Source organism: Musca vetustissima, unplaced genomic scaffold (assembly GCF_032173495.1).
Source record: "Musca vetustissima isolate MV318-11 ecotype Yass unplaced genomic scaffold, APGP_CSIRO_Mvet_v1 utg2072, whole genome shotgun sequence".
NCBI classification, from domain to species: Eukaryota; Metazoa; Arthropoda; class Insecta; order Diptera; family Muscidae; genus Musca; species Musca vetustissima.
In genome coordinates, this window is record NW_026886532.1 from 281947 (window position 1) to 301611 (window position 19665).

Below are 19665 nucleotides of genomic sequence, written 5' to 3' on the forward strand. Positions count from 1 at the left end.
AAGAAACACCAACAACAACACTAAGAGGCAGCAAGAAGAATCCAATACAAACATGAAATAAAGTTAGTAGTTACTGCGCTGCGTCGCTGCCTTGCCGCTCTGCCTTCTTGATGTGTATTGTTGCATTGTTTTTGTTTTATACCCGTATAAACCAGCAAGTATAATGTGTTTATGTGTGAGTGTGTATATGTATATACCCTGCTATATAAGTATGCTTGCCTGTGTGTGTCTGTGTAGATATATAATCTCAGGGGGTACATTTATATTTTGTGTTTACGCTGCCTCAGCCGCTGCTTTGCGTCATCACAGCCGCAGTCGGTTGTTGTTGTTGTTGCTGCCTGCTGCTGCTTCCTCTGTTCGTTTTGGTTGCATGTTTTTGGGCTTGTATGAATTTTCAGCAGAAACAACGATCACACTCGTATACTGACTATTGAACGGTAAATGTGTACGTCGTTGGTACCGCCGTGCTCAATCAAATAGTCTCTCGCTTTATTTATTTTTTTTCTGTGTGTGACACCGACCCCCTCCACAGCACAGACCGAATGCGCTCGTCGTCGTTCAAAATACATATAATAATTAATGCTTTGCTGTTAACAAAAAAAGCAAAGAGCGTAAACAACAACAAAATCAACAGCTAATAAGAAAAAAAAAAAATAAAAATATACTACATATTAATTAAAACAAGAAAAAACAAAACGCGTCGTGAAATATTAATTAGAACAAACAAGAAAAGTGTTGTGAATGAATTTAAAAAGCAGAGAAAAATACATGAAATGAATTAAAATATTTAAATAAATAATTAAAAAAAATATAATTTCATGAAATATTTTAAAATACAACAACAAAAGTTGTATATTTCATTAACAAATTAAAAATCAACCAAAAGCCATTAAAAATCCAACGCAGCCCTGGCTGTGAAAAAACGAGGCTTCTACATTGTGTGTAAGCAACGCAGTCACTACACAAAGCCTGCTGGCTATTGGATTGTGTGTACATGTGTTTTTGTGTGTGTGAATTGTGTATTTGCCATACAAAAGTAAAAGAAGAAGAAGCATCAGCATATAACAACAAAAACAACGGCAAACGTCGAAAATAACAACAACAACAACAACAAAAAGAATGCAATTACTGGTTACTTGAATTGTGTGTGTGTTTTTGTTTTATTTATTGTTGTTGTTGGTGAAGAGCTCAACTATACATGAGAGTGTTGTGTGACATCAACAAAGTGTATTGTGCCTGCCATGAGCATGCCAAAGAGAGAAAGAGAGCAAGCTACTCAGTTAACAACATATGAAAGTTATATGTCATTCAAAGCAAATCAAAGCATAACAACAATCAATTACAAAAAATAATAGAAATAGAAGAAAAAAAGGAATTTAATAAGTAAATTTGCCAGCAAATTAACTGGAATTAAATAAAACCAAGGCAATTAAATGCAATATGCCTAGCGAAATGTGTTTTTAATGGAAATAAATAAAGAAAACAACAAAAAATAGTGAAAATTACATCAACCTCCATCGCCAGCAGCAAGATTTGGAACAACAACAAAAATATTTATCATCATCATACCACATCAACCTCCTCCTCCTCCACATCACCACCATGTCAGCCGACATTGAAATTATCCATGTTGTGGGTGCCAATGGCCAACCATTACCCATACATGGTACCGGTTTGGGCTCAACATGGTCGGCACCGGTCAAACAGGAACGTGCCGATGATGCCGAAATACAAGAATTGGCGGCCAAAATGAAAGAGGCCCAAAAGGATGCGCTGGCCAAGCAACAGCAGCAGGCCGCCCAATTGGCCTCACGACAAGCCATGGTCAATGGCCAAATGCAACCACCTGTCAATGCCAATGGTCAAACCAATATCCTCAACTACTTAAATCGCCAACAAAAACCCGCCAATGGTACAACAACATCCGGAGCGGCGGCCGCAGCAACAAATGGTCGTTCCTCCAGCACAGATGACAACAAAAAGGCCCCCTGTGATGAGGAATCACAAAAGGGCCATTTCGGTTGGACCACTTTTGGCAAGACATTCATACCCTACATCTATCGGCAATCGGAAAAATACTGTTCCGTGCGTATGATCGAATTGAAGCTATTGGGCAAATATTTGAATTGTCTACATCCCGACATCTATTCCAGTTGCACATGTGTACGTTCCTATTATATTACCGAGGCGGAGGCCCGCCTTTTCATTGAAATCAATCACAAACATTGTGATGGTGAATTTGGTCGTGATATGTTCACGCAAAAGGATTTGGTGGTGCGGCTCTCCGATGCCACAAAATTCTATCAATTTTTGGATATTTGCTATCGTAAACTGATATCGGGTAGTAAATCACCCTCCGAAAAATGTGGTTTTATACGCATCAACAAAGAGTCAGTGGTTCCCTATACTGTACGAAATGGTGAACAGGTGGTGCCGTTGTTCTATTTTGAAGGTGAAACAGAAAATCTAAGACAAAAAGCGGATCTACTATCCGGTTGGGATTTGGCCTATTTGAAATTCTGTTGCAAGGTCCAGGGTATACGCAATGAATTGTTTTCCAGTGAAAATGTGGCAGTTATTAGTTTGACGGATATCAAAAGCTACTTTCCCAATGGCACAGAATTTGAGGATTATTGGCCAAGTAAAGTTGTGGATTCAAATCTGTTGATTGGTAATAGATCGAATGCAAATAATTCGGTGAATTGGACAAGGCAACCATCACAGCCACCACCAAAGGTATTGAGTCAACCCACATTGCAACAAAAGCAACAGCAACATTCCTCAGCTGCAGCAGCGGCGGCGGCCCATCATCAACAGGTTATGAAGAGGGGGACAGCTGCCAATGCAGCTGCAGCCGCCTATAGTGCTCAAAATATTTTGCAACAACAGCCGAATGCTGCTGCAGCTGCTGCTGCCCAACGTATGCATTCGAATGCATTAGCGGCACAAGCCACAGTACAGGTGCTTATTTTTTTTTTCTCATTTTTTTCCTTTACTATTTTTTTTCTACACAAAAAAAAAAAAAAAAAATCATCACCATCACGACAACAGCTGGGCCTACCTAGGATGCCAGCTTGTTGCTGCTCTATATCTAGTAATTCCCCCTCACCAAAACTCTTAACTAAATGAACACCTTTTTTTCTTTTTCTTTTCATTTGATTTCCGTTCAAAATGTTCGCGTTCACATTGCTCGATTGATTGATTATATTGTCTGTCTGTCGTCCTTTCTTCCAAACGGTTACAAAAATATCGAAAAAATCGCTATTAATTTTGAAAAAATAAAGGCTTTAGCAAATAGTCCTTGGATGTCACAACAGCAACAAAACAGTCTACCTTTAATACATGCTCAAATGTTAGCATCACAGGTGAGTTGTGCTAAAACAATTACAATTTTATGTACATATTTATTATGTATATATAAACAAAAATTTTAGTAATATTTTTAAAAAAATATTTATAAGGTGTAGAATCTGAGAGAGGCCCCGTTCCAATCCATATTTTTGGGTTGAAGATGTTGTAAAAATTTGTAGAATTCTTATGTGAATTGTTGAAATCCAATTTTTGGCTTTGCTGAAAAGTTGAAGGGTCGCTCATTTGAATTTTGAGGTTAGAAAGTGGCATATTTTTGAGGTTATGTATTTTTCATATTTTAATTAAAAATTATACACTTTTGTTTACAATTTTCATAGATAACATACAGTGAGAGGGGAAAAGGAAAAAGAAAATATATGAACAAGGGACCCTTGACCTTTCCTACCTAACGATAAAATAAAATACCAATGGGTCAGAAGTGGACAAAAAATTGAGCCCATGTTCAATTTTATCGAACGGAAATTCCTATTGACCTTTTTGAGACTTAAATTTTTCAAAATCCAAAGAATTTGATTACATTTCCAAGATATTAATTCGTACGGATTTAGGTTTCGATATAAATAAATCCCAAATGGGTCTGAAATGAACAAAAATTGAGCCCATGTTCAATTTTATCGTAGGGAAATTCTTATTGAGGCGATACTCGGCCTTTATTGAGACTTACATTTTTCAATATCCTAAGAATTCTATTCAATTACCAAGAAAATAATTTGCAAAAAATTGCCAATCAAAGTACGGATTTAGGTTTCGATATAAATAAATCCCAAATGGGGGTCAGAAATCAACAACAAATTGAGCCCATACTTGGCGATACTTGGCCTTTTTGAGGCTTTAGTATTTCAAAATCTCTCAAATTTGTTTCAGTTCCCAAGAAATTATTTCATGAAAAATTACTGATCAAAGTGCGGATTTAAGTTTCGATATAAATAAATCCCAAATGGGTCAGAAATGAACAAAAACATTGAGCTTATGTTAAATTTTATCGAACGGAAATTCGTATTGAACGAATTCGATTCAATTTCCAAGAAATTAATTCGCAAAAATTTAGCAAATCTCGTACATTTTATGTTAATATGACCTCCCATTACTTTTGAACACAATTATTAATAATTTTTTGGGTTATTCTGCAAATTTTACTATTCAACATAACCTCACTTTTTTCGAAAATTTTAATATCTCACTTTTAAGGTCTCTGGATGGTAAAATATCATGTCTTTTAATATGTTTACTACATGTTTAATGCATAAAAAAGTCCATCCAGTCAGATTTTTGATTTTGATCAGCATAACCTCAAAATTTATAAAATCATTTATTAGATAATTTTAAGAGACAGATCTCATTTTAATGTATTTTGAATGATGCTACATATTATTATTATTAAAGGTTATTTTCAAATTCCAACTAATTTGAAATATTCAACATAACCTCACATTTTTCAAAAAGAATTAATATCTCACTTTCTTGAAATCTTGATGGTAAAATATCATGTATTTTAGTATTCTAAACTATAAAGCAACTTGTTTAATGCATAAAAAGTCCTTCCACTCTGAATTTTTAATTTTGTTCAACATAACCTCAAATTTATGAAATCATTTATAACATAATTTTAAGCGTCAGACCACTTTTTAATGCATTGTGAATGATATTTTCTATCATATTGAACGCAATTATAAATATTAAGGGTTATTTTTCAAATTTCAACTAATTTGATATATTCAACATAACCTCACATTTTCAAAAAATGTTATTACCCCACTTCCTTGTATTTTTAGGCTTCTTAACGATGAACCTATGTGTTTAATGCATAAAAAGTTCATCCAAGTCAGAATTTTGATTTTTTGGTTAACATAACCTCAAATTTCAATTTTAATCAAAGTCCACATTTTGGTGTTGTAACCAATTTCTATGATTTAGTATTGATAAGACATTTCATATTTTCAACGTAGTTATTAATTATTAAGGGAATTAAAAAATAGATAAATAAATAAAAATAAATAAATAAAGCAACATAACCTCACGTTTTTTTCGAAAAATTAAAAAAAATACTTGATATTTACATCATTCAAACATTTTCTTACGAGATTTCTAATTTCGCCGAGTCTTAAATTTGCTTCGAAACTCATTTTTTTAGTTTTTAATTTTTTAAACGTAACCTCAAAATTTTTTCGAATAATTAAAGAAAAATACATGCTGTTTGGCTCTACATCATTCGTGTGAAACCCTTTCTTACGAAATTTAAAATATCGTCGAGGCTTATATTTGCTTTGAAACTACATTTTTTTAGATTTTATTTATTTTTTTAACCTAACCTCACATGTTTTAACTTTAAATTCAAAAATAAAAAATAGTTTTTTTTTCAACATTAGACCTGTTTTTTAAAGAGATTTCTAATAACGCTGGAGATTTTAATTTTTTGATTTTCATTTTTTGAACCTAACCTCTTTTAATGTTTGGGGCTCCACATCATTCGTGTGAAATCTTTTCTTGCGAGATTTAAAATTTCTCCGAGGCTTGCATTTGCTTTGAAACTCAATTTTTTTAGATTTTAATTTTTTTTTCAACCTATCCTCATTTTTTCAAAATCAAAAAATATTTGATTTTTCCAACATTAGACATTTTTAAAGAGATTTCTTATTCTGCTGGAGATTATGTCCTCTTTGAAACTACAGTTTTTTTTTAAATTCAAATTTTTTGAACCTAACCTAAAAAAATGCTGCCTATTTTTAGGATTTTTTTTTAATTTTTAATTTAATATATTTTTGTAATTTTTTACTGCAAAAATTAGCTACTTTTTTACCTCTTCTCCATATTTGTTTTTCTTATTTTCCACTCTATCTGATTTTCAAATCGTAAATAAGTGCTGTTTCGTCAGCACGACACAATGTCTAAAATCAAAATCAAAAAAAAAAAAGAAAAAGAAAAAAGAAGTTGGCCTACTTATGGCGGCTTGTGTATCTCGCCTTTCTCTGATGTTGTTCTGTTTTTTCGTCATTTTCTTGTTGTCTCCGTATTTTTCTTGTTCGTGCAAAAAGAAGCCTTCTCTTTACAATTGTTGCGTTGTGCCAATGGCAACAATTGTTTTTTTTTTTTTTTTGTTTGTTTTTTTTTTCTCCTTTTTCATCGTCTTCGTTTTCTTCTAATAACTTCAAAGAAAATTTGTAACAAAGTGGAAGGAAAAAAAAACTGGTTTTTCTTTTGCGCTCTCTCTCTGCCTCTCAATACAAGCATAAGATAAATGGGGAACATAAAAAAATATAAAAAAAATTAAAAAAAAATAGAAAAAAAATTATTTAAAAAATATTTCCAAATAATTTTAGTAAAAAAAATATTTTTTTAAATATTTTTTCTGTACAAAAATAATGTATTTATAATTAGTAAAAATTTATATGTTTAAATATTAAGTAAAAGTAATTGAATACTGTGTGCCTGTATGTATGTATGTAATTTTTATTTGTGTAGTAATTTGGATTTTGTTTTCGTTATTATTTTTTAAATTCATTTTTAAATTAAACGAAAAAAAAACATACGATTGTAAATAATATTTGCCCTCCTCCACCTTCATCTAGATGTATTTACATCAAGCCTATGCCAATTCAAGACAACAACAACAAAGCAACAACAACACCACCAATCATATTATGAATCCACTAAATGGCTATAATAATAGGCAACAACAACGAGCAGGAAGTAAATCGGTCAATGCAACGGCAGCAGCTGCTGCTATGGCTGCAGCAACGGCGGCGGCAGCAGCAGCCGCCAGTAAACGTTCGCGACAAAAACGTTAAACACCTGGCACACACACACACAAGTAAACAAATCTCACAAAGGACAATTTTGTTGTATGGACCAACAACAACAAATGCTCTCACCTCTACTCAGGACCTCAAAAAATAAAAACTCAGGACGAAAAACAAAACTTCAAACCAAATTTCCAGGAAATTATATTTACAATGAAAAAACAAAGCAAGGCAAGGCTTTCACAATAGACAAAGAAAAAATACTCATGGGATTAGTTTTAAGTTTTAAATTTTTTATTAAAACAAAAACAAAAAATATTCATTAGTAGCTTGACAAAAAAAAAAAAAAAAACAAAAAAAAAAAAAAATGGTGCCTACTTTTAGGCTGTCATATAAAATTAAATTTGCCCTAAAAATTAAAGACATTTTTTGGTCGATTTCACATACTTTTCTAATTGACCCAAATATCTCCAACAATTCTCGATTTTAGAAGTTTGGTGTCAATGTGAAAAATATTCTCCGGCAAATTTCACAGGGGGTCTCCAAACAAAAGAAGTCTCTAAATATTATGCACCCCTCCAAAATTTGGACATTTAAATTGGTCGATTAATTAGGTTATGGTCAATTTCGTATAGCTTTCCAATTTGACCAAAATCTCCAACAATCCTTAATTTTAGAAGCTTTGAGAAAAAAGAGAAAAAAGTTCTCTCGTAAATTTCACTAGGGGTCACCGAACAACAGAAGTCGCTAGGTATAGTACATATCTCCGAAAAATGGGTTATTTTAATTGGTATATAAAATAGGTTATGGTGAATTTTGTATAATTTTCCAATTGGATCAAAATCTCCAACAATCCTTCATTTTATAAGTTGGCAGGCAAAGAGAAAAATGTTCTCCCGTGAATTTCACTAGGGGTCACCGAACAACAGAAGTCTCTAGGCATAGTACACATCTCCAAAAATTGGGCATTTAAATTGATACATAAATTAGATTATGGTCAATTTTGTATAACTTTCCAATTTGTCCAAAATCTCCAAATATTCTTCATTTTAGAATGTTGGTCTCAATGGGTAAAATATTCTCCGGCAAATTCCACTATGAGTCTCCGAACAAAGGATGTGTCTATGTATAATACACAACTCGAAAAATAGGGCAATTAAAAATTGAATTTATTACATAAATTAGGTTATGGTAAATTTTATATAGTTTTCCAATGGGACCAAAATCTCCCAAATCCTTAATTTTAGAAGCTTTAACGCAAAGAGAAAAATGTTCTCCGGTGAATTTCATTAGGGGTCACCGAACAACAGAAGTCTCCAGGTATAGTACACATCTCCAAAAATTGGTAACTTAAATTGGTACATAAATTAGGTTATGGTCAATTTGATATGACTTTTTAATTGTTCCAAGTTCTCCCAAAAACCTCGATTTTAGAAGCTTTGAGTCAAAGAGAAAAATGTTCTACCGTGAATTTCACTAGGGGTTATCGAATAACAGAAGTCTCTAGGTATAGTACACATCTCCAAAAATTGGGCATTTCAATTGGTACATAAATTAGGTTATGGTCATTTTTTGTATAGCTTTCCAATTGGACCAAATTCTCCCACAATCCTTCATTTTAGAAGTTTTGAACAAAAGAGAAAAATATTCTCTGGCAAATTTCACTATGGGTCACCGAACAACATAAGTCTCTAAAAATTATACACGTCTCGAAAATGGGTTATTTTAATTGGTATATAAATTAGGTTATGGTCATTTTTTGTATAGCTTTCAATTGGACCAAATTCTCCCACAATCCTTCATTTTAGAAGTTTGGAACAAAAGAGAAAAATGTTCTCCGGCAAATTTCACTATGGGTCACCGAACAACAGAAGTCTCTAAATATTATACACAACTCCAAAAAATGGTAATTTTAATTGGTATATAAATTAGGTTATGGTCAATTTTATATGACATTCCAATTGGACCAAAATCTCCAACAATACTTGATTTTAGAAGTTTGGAACAAAAGATAAAAATGTTCTCTGGTAAATTTCACTAGGGGTCACCGAACAACAGAAGTCTCAATGTATAGTACAAATCTCCAAAAATTGGGCATTGGTATATAAAATAACTTAAAAAATAAAAATGGTGCCTAATTTTAGCCGCCTAATTTTTTTTTTTAATATTAAAATTTCAAAATTTTTGTTAGTTACTAATGAATATTTTTTTAATAACAAGCTTTTCAAACATTTTTTTAGATCTCATAAGTAAATTGTAAATGTCGTTTGTATTGTGATCAATTTCTCTCTCCCTCTCTGTATGGACTCTCAAATTTTTCATTGTAAAAAATTTAAATTTATTTCCAATAAATATAAAAACAAACAAAATCGAATACTAATTACTAAAAACTCTATTTTTATATATAAAAAAATATTATGTTCTATTTTAGTTTTTTTTATTAAAAAAAAATGTTGTTCAATTTTAGTCTTTTTTATTTAAATTGAAAAAAAAAAAAATAAAAATGCTGGACATTTTGTTAAACAAAATTATGCCATAAATATTAATAATTATAAGTTATTATAAGGATTTTTATAAGAATTTTTTAACCTTGACAAGTTCCTCCTCACCATGATTAATTTTTCAAACAGCATTTGGAACGATTTTTTTTAATAAATAAAAAACTAAGATTTTAATAATAAAATTATTTATAAAAAAATTTAATCAATAATTATTTTAACAATGTTTATAATTTATTTAATTTTTTTTTAAATTTTAAATAATTAAGTAACAAATTTTAAAACTATATATACGATTTTTTAGTACTGAACATTTTCCACCCACCACCCTTATGCTTAATAAAATTGAGCGTTATTTTATATATAAAAAAAAGATTATTTATGTTTTAATTTACACAAAATTTGGGCAAGAGAAACATTTTGAAAATTTTGAGGTTAGGGTGCAAAAAAATTTTTTTTGAGGTTATGTGTATTGATTTTTTTAAATCCTTGAATTTTACACTACTTTTCATTATCATAGTGGTCACAAATCGATTTTGTTGAAATATTTGTAAAAATTTCACTTTTTTGTTGTTGTATTAATTTGAGGTTATGTTGAGATTTCAATTCAATCTTTTTGAATATGTAAAATATTCAATTATTTCAATATTTTCCTAATTCCCTTTTCATAATATATTAAAATAATGCGATATATAACATAATTTTTTTTCTTAATAACATTGAGGTTATGTTTGGTTCAAAATTACTTTAATATTTTATGTCGAATTTCAAATTTCACTATGGGTCACCAAAATTTCACTATGGGTCACCGAACAAAAGAAGTCTCTAAATATTACACAAATCTCTAAAAATAGGGCATTTTAATTGGTATATAAATTAGGTTATGGTCAAATGCACATACTTTCCGATTCGACCCAATACCTCCAACGATCCTGCATTTTAGAAGGTTGGAACCAAAGAGAAAAATGTTCTGCCGTAAATTTCACTGTGGGTCACCGGACAACAGAAGTCTCTAAAATTGTACACATTTCCAAAAATTGGGCACTTCAATTGTTATATAAATAATTTTTGGTCGAATTCACATACTTTGCGAATTGATCCAAAATCTCCAACAATCCTCGATTTTAGAAGTTTGGTGTCAATGTGAAAAATATTCTCCGACAAATTTCACAGGGGGTCACTGAACAACAGAAGTCTTTAAATATTGTACACATCTCCAAAAATTTAGCATTTAAGTTGGTATATAAATTAGGTTATGGCCAATTTTGTATAACATTCCAATTGGTCCAAATTCTCCCATAATCCTACATTTTAGAAGTTTGAAACAATAGAGAAAAATGTTCTCCCGTGTATTTCACTAGGGGTCACCGAACAACAAAAGTCGAAAATGGGTTATTTTAATTCGTATATAAAATAGGTTATGTTCAATTTAATAGAACTTTCTCCCACAATCCTTCATTTTACGATGTTGGTCTCAATGGGGAATATATTCTCCGGTAAATTTCACAATGGGTCACTGAACAATAGAAGTCTATAGATATAGTACACATCTCCAAAAATTAGGTATTTAAATTGGTATATTAATTAGGTTATGGTCAACTTCATATGTATTTCCTATTGGACCAAAATCCCCAAATATTCTTCATTTTAGATGTTGGTCTCAATGGGTAAAATATTCTTCAGCAAATTCCACTATGGGTCACTGAACAAAGGATGTGTCTAAGTATAACATAAAACACGAAAAATTGGTAATTTAAATTGGTATATTAATTAGGTTATGGTCAATTTTGTATAACTTTCCAATTGGTCCAAAATCTCCAACTATTCTTCATTTTAGGAAGTTTGTCCCAATGGGGAATATATTCTCCGGCAAATTTCACTGTGTCACCGAATAACTGAAGTCTCTAGATATAACACACAACTCAAAAATTGGGGCATTTAAATTAGTATATAAAATTATGTTTGTTGAATTTCATATACATTTCCACTTGGTCCAAAATCTGCCACAATCCTTCATTTTAGGAAGTTGGTTTCAATGGGAAAGATATTCTTCGACAAATTTCACCATGGGTCACCGAACAACAGAAGTCTCTAGGTGTAACACACAACTCAAAAAAAGGGGCATTTAAATTAGTACATAAAGTTATGTTTGTTGAATTTCATATACATTTCCATTTGGTCCAAAATCTCCCACAATCCTTCATTTTAGGAAGTTGGTCTGAATTTTAGTATAGGTCACAGAACAAAGCGAATCTGAAAATTAAATATTTGTTATTAATAATTTACCTTTTAAATTGGTACATAAATTAGGTTATGGTCATTTTAATATAACTTTCCAATTGTCCCAAAACCTCCAAGAATCCTTCACTTTGGGAAGTTGGTCTCAATAGGGAATATATTGTCCGGCAAATTCCACTAGGGGTCACTGAACATAATGAGTCGCTAAGTATAAAAAATAGCCCCAAAAATTGGGCATTTTAATTTTAATTGGTATATAAACTGCGTTTTTGGTCATTTTCGTAGACCTTTCCATTTGGTCCAAAATTTCGAAGTATACACAGTTTTAGAAGGTTGCTGTCAATGAAGAACATCTTCTGCAGCGAATTTTAGTATAGGTCACTGAACAAAGCGAATCTGAAAATTGAATGTTTGTTATTGAAATTCGCACAATTAAATTTTGTTCTACTTACATGTTTCATATTTCCCCATGTGCTTTAGGTGTTGGAGAAAAAAATAGTTGCCTACTTTTAGGTGTCATATTTTCCATGTTTTAAATATAAAGGATTATCTTTTTAATTTTTGCACGTTTTTTAAATATTTATCTTATGCGTAAATTTATTAGTTTATGTAGTTTATTTTGACATTAATGTATGATTTTAATTTTTCGTTCTCCTTCTAGGCCCAACAAACACATGCCGCAAATTCCCGCAATCAATATCGCAATCCCATGGATAATATACTGCTAAACAATCGCCAAGCCTATGGGGCATATAATAATGCAGCAATTTCAATGCAACCGGTTAATTCACATGGTGGCCAAGGCAATGCACCACCACCATTGGTGCGTTCAGCGGGCGGTCAAAATGCCAATCATATGTAAGTAGACAAACCAAACCTGTATATTTTTTAAATAAAAAAAAAAAAAAAAAAAACATTTTAGTTATTTTCTATTATTATTATTTTTTCTATATAATTGTGTTTTTCAAATTTAGTTGTAATTCCTTTTTAATAACAAAAATTGAAGAAATTGGAATCTTTTATAAGCTAATATTTTAGCTTTTGAAAATATTAGAAAAAAAAGAAAAACAAATTGGTTTTTGGTATTGTTTTTATCCCCCACCTAAATTCAATAAATTCCTTTTAATTACAAAACTAAAACTGAATACTTTTTTTGGTGCTTTTTTTCTTTTGCACCAAAAAAAAAAATCTAATATTTTTTTATATAATTTTTTTATCTAAATTATGTTGTTGTGCACGCATTTAATTTGAATTCTCTAAATTCAATTTTATTTATTTTTTTGAAAAAAATTTTTTTTTTTCAAAAAAAAAAAAAAAAAAAAAAATTTTTTTTTTTTTTTGTAAATTAATTAACAATAAATTAAATAACATGTTTTTCGCATTGTTGTAGTTGAAATTTGGAAAAAATACTATATTAGTCATTTAACAAAAAATGTTGCCTACTTTTGGGCTGTCCTTGGAATATTTATGTAGGAGGCGTGCATTTTTTAGGCGTTATTTACAATTAATATTTAATTAATAGAAAATAAAAATTGACAATCTTTGGTACTTAAATATTTTTTTAATAGTTTTTATTTTATTTTTTAATACTAGGCGTAGTTTATTATGATTTTATAGATTCGAATACGGTTTATTTTAAATTCAATTAGAACCCGATAATAATAACTAATATTATGTAAAGTTGTTTTATAAATAATAAAAATATTTATTTTTTAAATAATGCAAAATAGTGCTTAAAAATTTTAAAATCTACTTTTGAGCAATTTTTTTTCAAATTTATTTTTTAATAATTAATGCGTGTTACTACGACTTAACCGTATATATATGTTTTGTTATTGCATAAAATGCATGCCAAATTTTGCAATATATAAAGTCAATACTTAAAATAATTTTGTGTAGTTAGCAAATTTGTTTCACTTAAAAACATTTAGAAATCTAAAAAATATACAAAACAAAAAAAGAAACTACAACATTTGAAAAACATAATCACAATTTTTCTTCCTTGCTTTATTTTTTTGTCTTCTGTATTTTGAAAAATAAAACAAACTATTTTTTCTCATTTTGTTTTTGTTGCAAAAACGTATTACTATTTGACTTGTTGTCAAAACCAAACCAAGAAACAATTACCAAATCATACAACTGCAAAACAACAACTACAAAATGTGTCTCAAAAAATAAACTCTTAGGTTTAAATAATGATGCAAATACTATTTTTTTCTTAACGCCAAATACCAATTCCTAGATACATTATATATAATGCGTGTACAAACAGTAAAATACTTCATAAAATAATCAATTTTAAATATTAAAAAAAATCAATACTATATAAAGCGAATATTTTTTAAAAATTATTTAACAAAAAAAAAATTATGGGTTAGGTTCCAAATTTCCGCCCCTAAATGTAAATATATATAATATTTAAGTGGTGTTTATAGGGATGATTTTACTATATAATAAAGACGGTGACCATTACTAACCTCTAACAATGTTGAACTATGGCCCAAAGTTAGAAGTTTACAGCAATCCGTATGAAGTTTATGAAGGAACAGGAACATTTCATTTCACAAACATTTTTTAAAAGCTTTCATTTTACACCTCGCTGTTCCCTATAAAAAATATAAAAAAATTATTTAGATGTAATTGATATGGGTATCACATTATAAATACTTGGTTAACTTTTCTTTTTTGGGAAATATAGCCTGAAAAGTCCAAAGAATAGGAAAAATAGCCGATATCGTCTAATAGGGATATCAGAAATATATTCAAATACAACTTGATTGTTCTAAATGCTTCCATATTACTTTATATTGCCTATAGAAGTAATCGAATTGAATATCTTTTTATTATTCACATATTTTCCAACATATGGAAAGTGTGTTATCCTTTGGACGATTAAATTTATGTTTCAAAATTATCTGCCTTCCAATATGGTTCGAAGTATCAATAATATGTCTAATATAGAAATAATAAATGAATGTAAAAACATCTTGTTGTCATATTAATTTACATTACCTATGTGTATAAACTCTTGGAATGGGCTTTTCGGTTTCATCCATTCGCTTAAAGACAATTTCTAGCCCTCTAAATATCCTCAACTTACTTCTAAACAACTACTTTTCCATTTTCCCATACTCTTTGTGCACTTCTTGGTAAGGCAGTAGAGAAGTCTCTGGGGACCTCTTAATTCCTTACGGAGCACACATTTCCCCTTTGGCATACATTGGCTTTACAAGTCTTCTTCTCTTCACCTGGAAATACATCAAACTATTACTTTTATTATTCATACAGCTTCGTAATGTTTTTGTAAAATATACTTTTTAATGGGTGTTGAGTCCTCCCATAGCTACAGTTTACCCATTAGTAACCATTTTCCAGATTGCGCCAACAAATTGTCAACACTTTCTTCCCTGTGTTCACCTGGGAAATAATGTGATTAAGTAATCGTTTGATTATCCATAAAAACATGTCGCTTTTGTCAAAATATACTCTGCATTGGCAGTGGAGTCTCCTACAGCCACATTTTTTCCATTTGTAGCCATTTCCAAGTGGTTTTTTCCACTTTTACCCTGATTAATTACTAATAGCGCCAAAACGAACTGTCACAGCTGTTTCTTTTACTTATGTCCAAGGCGTTTTTACACTGACGGCTTTGCCTTGCACACCAAAGCTGGCATTGAACTCTCTTGTGTTACAAAGAGAACGATAGTTAAGAATTTATTGCAACCATATTTGGTCTGTTCCAGTACTTTTTTAATAGTAAATCTAGTAAAAGGGAAACATTTTAAAATTTCTCTCAGAGTACAAAATAATTTGAAAAGTTCGGGAACGCAAATCTAGTAAATATGCCAAAATTAGATGGCAATACTTCAAAATGAACATAACAGCCAATCAGAAGTAGGCATTCCTGTTTACCATTTTTACTCGGCCAAATTTCTCGAGTAAAAAGTTTACAAAGAGAACGCCATTTTGTTTTGTGCTCTCTTAAATTTGATTCAATGTTTTACCAGTTTTGTGGGTTGAGGAACGGTTTTCGAGTAAAAAGTTGCAAAACATGTAAAATGAGTAGATTCTTTTAGTTTCTGGAACGGAACTATTTTAAGGCAATGATGACAAGTGAAAAGGGGAAGAAGAAAGGAGAGGGAAGATAATAAGCAATATTTTTCCATTTATAGGCATTTCTCAGTACATTTGCTCACCCTTACTCCTTGTTTTCCTATTTGCGCCAAATTAAACTGTCACAACTGTCTCTCTTGCTTGTGTTCAAGGCGTTTTTACATCAACGACTTTGCCTTGTGCACCAAAGCTGGCATTGAACTCTCTTGTGTTACACTGAGAACGATCATTAAGAATGTTAGGAAAATAACAAATTATAAGAAGAAAGGAGGGGAGGCAACAAGATAATTTTCACATATGTAACCATTTCCTCTATTTTTTGATTTGTTATCTCCCCTACTAGTGTTCAAGGCGTTCTTCACGTGGCGGTGCTTCCCTTGTGTTCAAGGTATTCTTACAGTGACGGCGTCTTCCTTGTGTTTGAAAGCGTTCTTAAAGTGACGGCTTTACATTATATGCCAACGCTGACATTGAACTCTCTTGTGTTACACAGAGCTATGATTTAGAATGAAAACATATTGGAATGCAATGACACAAGATAAAGGGAAAGATGGAAAAGAGAGAGGGAAGAGAAGTTAGTAAATGAGAAGCTGCAATTACCACTGCATAATACTCTCTTGATAAAGCTCAAAGTGCTCCCCTTAAACATAACAGCTGCTTCTTAATTTGTCGCTGAAGCGTATTTACACCAACGCCGCCTTTACATTACATAGCAAAATGACTGAACTCTTTAGAGCGCTGCAAGCGAAGAAGGAAAAATAAAAAATGCAATAAAGCAACAATAGATATTGGATAAATTACAACTATTATTTTTTATCTTCCCTTTAATAATAGAAAAATTTGTGATAGCTTTCAATAGTCCCAAAAATAATTGTCATTTTACTTGTTATAAAAGCGTTTTTACATTGCCGCCCTTTGGTGTCTTGTGATATTGTGTGTAGTGGGTTATTTAAAGCATAGAGAAAAATAAGGAAATAACTCAATGAAAAAATAATACAACTGTAAATAATAGACATAAATAACGCTAACACAAGGGAGAAACAAGCTTTTAAAATTATCATTTCCCTTCCAGCTACAAAGCAACTGGTATTTCTTATTTACAACTGTATTTACACCGTATTTACATTGTATATCAAGGGGTACTTAGACTTTGTATTTCAAAGTAGACAAAGAAGAAAAGGAGCTTGGATTAAATCTTTCAAAATATAGAATTTTTAATGAGGAATGAATTTCAATAAATAAAAATAAATAAAATAATATATTAAAAGGAAAATATATGTAGCTATTAAAGTATAATAATTCAAAAAGTAAAAAAATAAATAAATACCTAGGTTTATGCCAAGAAAAAAAAAACAGTTTTAGGTTATGTTAATAATTTAAAAAAAAATATTCGCTTATAGAAAACAACAAAAAAAAAGGAATCGAACAAAAAATTACAATTAAATTTGAAAAATCCTTTTTGTAAATTATTATTCCAAAGCAAAAAAAAAACTACAATTTTCATAAAGAATTAAATAAAAAAAAAAATTAAACAAAAATCGCAAAAATCTAAAACTCACAACAAACAATTTGTATATAATGTTTCTAGGTCTAGTGTCGAGCAAACGTTGCTGCAACAACAACAACAAACACAACAAACGAGACCATCCACTAATAATACAACACAACCAAGACATATAAACACCTCCCTTAACCCCATTGTCCCAACACCACAACCCGCTACATCACCTCTCGCCACTGCGGCATCGACCAGTGCCAAAGTAGTCTCTTCATTACTCTCAAGTAATTTCAATTTAGCCTCCTCGGCACCATCCACCGTGCAAGATTACAATAATTTAGCGTTGTGGAATCAATTGACACCCTCACAACGACTGCTGTTGACGCAACAATTTAAAAATTCCGGTGGTCTCTTGCCAACGGGCAGTAAAAGTCCATTTCCACCGCTACCCTCACTGCCGCTAGATACCGATTTAATAACCATGTTGGATTATAATCCAAATAAATCATCTTCATCCAAGGCAGCGGCGGCTTCAACGCCGGGACAGAGTAATGGACAATTTACCAAACCCCATGTTCCTCCGTTAATACCGGTAAATGCCTTGGAGGCTCAGCGTAAATCAAATCGTTCCTCGACGGCGGGGGGTGGTGGTAATACACCTTCACACCCCAGCAGTGGTGGTGGAGTGGGACCTGCTACAGTACCTCTTAACTCATCAGCGGCCTTAGAGGAATTCGAAAAGAAATTCAAAATGAATGATGAAATGAGGGCTGTGGTCCAAAAGGTCTTATCCAATCCCGACTTATCGACCTTCATACAAACGAATGCCTCAAATACCTTTGTGCCTTTTATATCACCGCCCATATCGCCAGCGAATGGTGGTATCCAACTGCCGGGTACCTCGGTGTCAATTGTGCCCAATCCACATGTTACCATAACGCCACAACTGCCACCCCATTTCCAACACAGTAGTAGTGCCCACTCGCCGTCGGCCAGTTCGGCCTCATCGTCGTCGTCTTCCTCGGCCTCTACTCCGAATAGTAATCGGCAAAAGAGTGTTATATGTTCGACAACGACGGCGGCGGCTACTGTGTTGGGTGGTGGAGCCCATTCACCCTCACCCGGACGTACGAAATCAGCATCTCTGACACCGACAAATTACAATTACCAACAACCACAACAACTTTCTTCCTCCTCTTCCTCTTCTACTACACCCACACCAATGGAAGTAATCGATTTATCTTCCCCTCGAAGGTCTCTGCAAGCTGCCTCAGCCTACTTGCAACAGCAGCAACAACAACAGCAGCAGCAACAACAGCAGGCGGCCGCAGTGGCAGCAGCCCAGCAGCAACAACAACAGAATCAACAACAACAAAGACTGGCAGCAGCCGCTGCAGCCCATCATCAACAGAATGGCCGGCAATCCGCAAATTCCTCAGCGGCTGCTGCCCAGCAACAGGCGGCCGCCAACTCGGCCAGTGTCCACTTGCAAAGGCATGCGGCAATGGCGGCGGCAGCAGCCGACAACTCGCAACGTTTGAACATCATACCGGAAATACCTGCCAATAATCTCAATGTCCAGCCGTACAAGGTGCAGAAGGTCTATGTGGAGAGTACACTGGTGCCGTGTATAAATATGAAGGCCTACAACGACTCGGAACAGCTGATGACGTTAACCGATTTCCATAACTATTTCTTTCCCACGGTGCCATTGGATCAGTGTAAACGTTTGATTGAGGCTCTCGGTGTGGAGTTGTACAAAGGAAATAGGTAAGTGTGGGAGAATACCCCCCTCTCTCTCTCTTCCATGGAATATATATACTAATTTGTTTTCTCTTTCTCTCTCTGCAGGCATCAGGTCAAGGTATTGATGGAACATGATCGTTCCTATAGTGAAAATATACCCTTGGTCCAGGTTCGAGATATTTTACGCTACATGACCCAGATAATGTTCATGATAAGAAATCAGGATAAGCCACCGAATAAAAGGGCTCGCATAAGCTAGGAATTGGGTTGGGGAGGACAACATATTACATCATCATCGTCATCATCAACAACAGCAACAACTGCAACATCATCATCTTCCGCAGCAGCAGCAACGTTGACATCAAACACAGCCCAGGAAAAACAACAAAACCACCAAAAAGATTCTCGCAATCAGCTACTGACACCGGAGAACTCTTCCACCTCATCGTCGTCATCCAGTAGT

General features: G+C 32.4%; 1 protein-coding gene across 1 annotated transcript; it reads left to right on the plus strand.

Annotated features, from left to right (window-relative positions):
* The first annotated feature begins 1602 nt into the window (after positions 1-1602).
* Positions 1603-19524, plus strand: LOC133334007 (polyglutamine-repeat protein pqn-41-like). The gene is made up of 5 exons (XM_061542307.1): positions 1603-2961; positions 3285-3365; positions 12507-12703; positions 17547-19226; positions 19308-19524. The coding sequence occupies exons 1-5, from the start codon at positions 1603-1605 to the stop codon at positions 19459-19461; spliced, it is 3471 nt and encodes a 1156-aa protein (XP_061398291.1). The 3' UTR covers positions 19462-19524.
* Positions 19525-19665: the final 141 nt, after the last annotated feature.

Coding starts and splice junctions, on each gene's coding strand:
- LOC133334007 (XM_061542307.1), top strand. CDS start 1,603: ATGTCAGCCGACATTGAAATTATCCATGTTGTGGGTGCCAATGGCCAA. Junction 3,366..12,506: donor CTCAAATGTTAGCATCACAG/GTGAGTTGTGCT, acceptor TTCTCCTTCTAG/GCCCAACAAACACATGCCGC. Junction 19,227..19,307: donor GAGTTGTACAAAGGAAATAG/GTAAGTGTGGGA, acceptor CTCTCTCTGCAG/GCATCAGGTCAAGGTATTGA.